The sequence below is a fragment of the Polistes canadensis genome, unplaced genomic scaffold (assembly GCF_001313835.1).
Source record: "Polistes canadensis isolate GaletaPanama2010 unplaced genomic scaffold, ASM131383v1 scaffold_360, whole genome shotgun sequence".
NCBI lineage: Eukaryota > Metazoa > Arthropoda > Insecta > Hymenoptera > Vespidae > Polistes > Polistes canadensis.
This window is the reverse complement of record NW_014569907.1, coordinates 81902-85359: the sequence shown is the minus strand read 5'-3', so window position 1 is coordinate 85359 and position 3458 is coordinate 81902. Positions and strand designations below refer to the sequence as shown.

Sequence of the window (3458 nt, the reverse complement as noted above, 5' to 3'; positions counted from 1 at the left end):
TATATTTATTTTTATTGTTTAGTCAGGATTATTGCATAAAAATTTGTTTTATTTGTTTATTTTGTTCAACGACTTCATTATTATAAGAATAATGTAAAATTTTATTGTGTGACGAAAAAATATTATTAAGTATTATTTGAGTGTATATATGGACGCATATATGCGCTTTTCTTTTTTTACTTTGATTTTATCGAAATAATTCACGGTAGGGGACAAATAAAAAATCATCAAAAAATTTGTATCCCCCTCGATAAAAATAACGTTCTGTTGAATAATATATTACAATGAAATGATTTCGATAATAATATTGATCTTTCGTTATCTATCAGTTGACAGCAATTATCCTAACGACTTTAGTCGTCTCGGCTAAATGTATCGAGGAAAAAAAAGTGTCCGGGGAATCTAAAGAATCGGAGTCATCTGAAGATCTAACGGGGACCGAAAAGAAGACAGAAAAACGTGGTCTGGTGCATAGCTACGGTGACCTTGGTGGTGGAGGAGGAGGAGGAGGAGGAGGAGGTGATGGTGGTGGCGATGGAGGTGGTGGTGGTGGATCTTATGATCACCATGAACACGTGAAAACAGTAACGGTTGTGAAGAAAGTACCTGTACCGTACGAAGTAACTAAGCATGTACCTTATTTGGTTGAGAAACACGTGCCTTACGAGGTCAAGGTCGGTGTACCACAGCCCTATACCGTTGAGAAACATGTCCCTTATCCAGTGAAAGTCTTTGTCAAAGTACCGGTTCACGTACCTCAACCTTATACCGTTGAGAAAAAGGTCCCATACGAAGTGAAGGTACCAGTGGATAAGCCCTACGAGGTTAAGGTTTACGTACCACAACCATACACCGTTGAAAAACATATCCCAGTTCCTGTCAAGATACCAGTACCACAACCCTACACCGTTGAGAAACACGTACCTTTCCCAGTTAAGGTTAAAATACCAGTACCGCAACCCTATCCGGTTGAGAAACCAGTCCCATACGAAGTCAAAGTACCTGTTGATAAACCTTACCCAGTTCCAGTACCTAAACCTTATCCGGTACACGTTGAAAAACCTTATCCCGTGCCCGTTGAAAAGCCTGTGCCTTATGAAGTAAAAGTACCTGTTGACAAACCATATCCTGTCACCGTTGAAAAACCTTATCCTGTACCAGTCAAAGTACCAGTACCTCAACCTTATCACGTTAATAAACCAGTACCTGTACCTGTTGAGAAACCTGTTCCATATCCAGTCAAGGTTCCAGTTGACAAACCATACGTTGTTGAAAAAGAAGTACCTTATCCTGTAGAAAAGGAAGTACCTTATCCCGTGAAGGTACCAGTTCCGGTACCTGTTCATATTAAAGATGAATCAGGGGGAGGAGGTTATGAAGGGGGTTCGGGAGGTTACGATGGCCATTCAGGAGGTTACGGTGGTTATGGTGGTTATGGTGGTTACGATTATTCCTCCCATCATGGCTGAATAATCCTAGAAATTAATCATTTCCATTATTATCCTTAAAACTTTATCATCATCCTATTTTTGTTAAAAGTCAAACGAACGTTAAACTCGATATTTAAAATTCAATACGATTCATTCGAAATATATGTTCCAAAGAATAACAAATAAATGACATTAAACAAACCAATCGAATAATAATTGGAGTCCTGGAGAATGATTCAAGACAAAATACTTATTACGAAGTATGCATTATAAATATGTACGAAATAAATACAAATTTGTTATATAAAATAATAATAATAATAATAATAATATTAATGAGAGAACGAGAGAGATAAATCGAGATTGTGATTTAGAAAATAATTTGAGAATATATATATGTTTTTTTTTTGTGTGTGTACTGAATATTTTAATAATAAAATATTTTCATTATACGTTAATGTATCTTCGTTTGGTAGTTTGTTTGTGTTTTTATTTTGTTTTATTCTTCTTTTTAAAAATTTATATATTATGCGTTACCTGAATGTGACTATGATATTATATAATACCCCTAATAATAATAATAACAATAACAATAATAATAATAATGATATAAAAAGTAACGAGAGTTCCGGTAGAAAGATAAATGAACACTTTCGAGTAAGATTTGAAAAAGAAAAATAAAGATTCTAAGGAAGACGAGTGTTGTGGACTCTCGAGGAAAGTATTACTTTCTCCTTTATCGAAAGAATAGCAACAGCTTCTATGCATAAACATATGTACATATATATATATACGTATACATATATACAACGTATTCGACGAGTCATACTCGAATGATTTTATACGTAGATCATAGTTGAAACCATAAACAAATTGGAAACTAAGTATAAGATCCCCATCATCTCGTATATTTCTTTAGATTTTTTTTTTTTTATTTTCATAACATGCACATGAGTGAAAGTATAATACTATGATATGTAAGATATATATATAATATTTCACTTTTCTTAATGTTTTGATAAATAGTGTAAGACTTATTTAGATCGTTAAACATTTAATATGGTTTTCTTGAATAATGTATTATTTATGTTTCTATTCATGTATATATATAATGGTTTCATGACTATGTAACTATTAAATACTGTTTTTCTCAAATTGAATTAAATTAAAATGAATTAAAATGAATTCTTGAATTTCTATTTAATAAATTCAATTTCTATATAGATATATTTTTGATTTTTAAACTAAGTTTATAAATAATTATTATTGATATAAGTTGTAATTAAAAATTAACTACATATATATGTATATTTAAACGTGAATGCATAAACAATAAAACGTGTTATTAAGAGAAATATATTATTTTGTGTGTAATAAAAATTGGAAAAATTATTAAATAAAAAAGAAAACGTTATTGTTTGATTTATGTTAATGATAATAGAAAAAAACAATATAACAATAATAATAATAATATTAAATGTTTCTATAAAGTTAGTATAAAATAAAAAATAAAAAGGAACAAATAATATTGCATAATATTATAAAAAGATATAAAGTAATAATTGACGTAATCTAATGAGACAGTAATTACGTCAGTAAGATAAAAACGAATTCTCGATTAAGAAAAGAATCGTATTTCTCGTTAAATTATCAAATAAGTTTTGCTCTTATTACGTCTTGTGAGTTTGTTGAGATACGTTAGAGACACGTTGGAAAATAAAATTTAAGTGTGTGTGTGTGTGTGTGTTTTCTTTGGAACGGCATTTGTCAGTTGTTTAAAAAGTGAACGAACACTTTTGTGAAAGTAAAAAAAATCGTGACGATTCTACCATGCGTGAATTATAGCCGGTGTGCTGCAAACTCTTTCCCATCTACTTCTCGGTATATCGTTCGCTTCCGCTTTTCTATATTGAGCCTTGGTAATAACTAGGAAGAAACTTTCTCTTTTGAGTTCTAATCTTACGAATTTTAATCTATATTTCTCTTTTTATCAACAAATTTTTTGTTCTATAGACAAATATATATATA

General features: G+C 30.7%; 1 protein-coding gene across 1 annotated transcript in view; it reads left to right on the top strand.

The window, feature by feature from the left end:
• The window catches only part of LOC106791961 (proline-rich protein 4), a 2508-nt gene extending 1039 nt beyond the window's left edge, over nt 1–1469 (top strand). The window contains exon 2 of the mRNA XM_014758020.1: nt 330–1469. Coding sequence (XP_014613506.1) covers nt 330–1469 — 1140 coding nt within the window. The remainder of the gene's footprint in view (nt 1–329) is intronic.
• Nucleotides 1470–3458: the final 1989 nt, after the last annotated feature.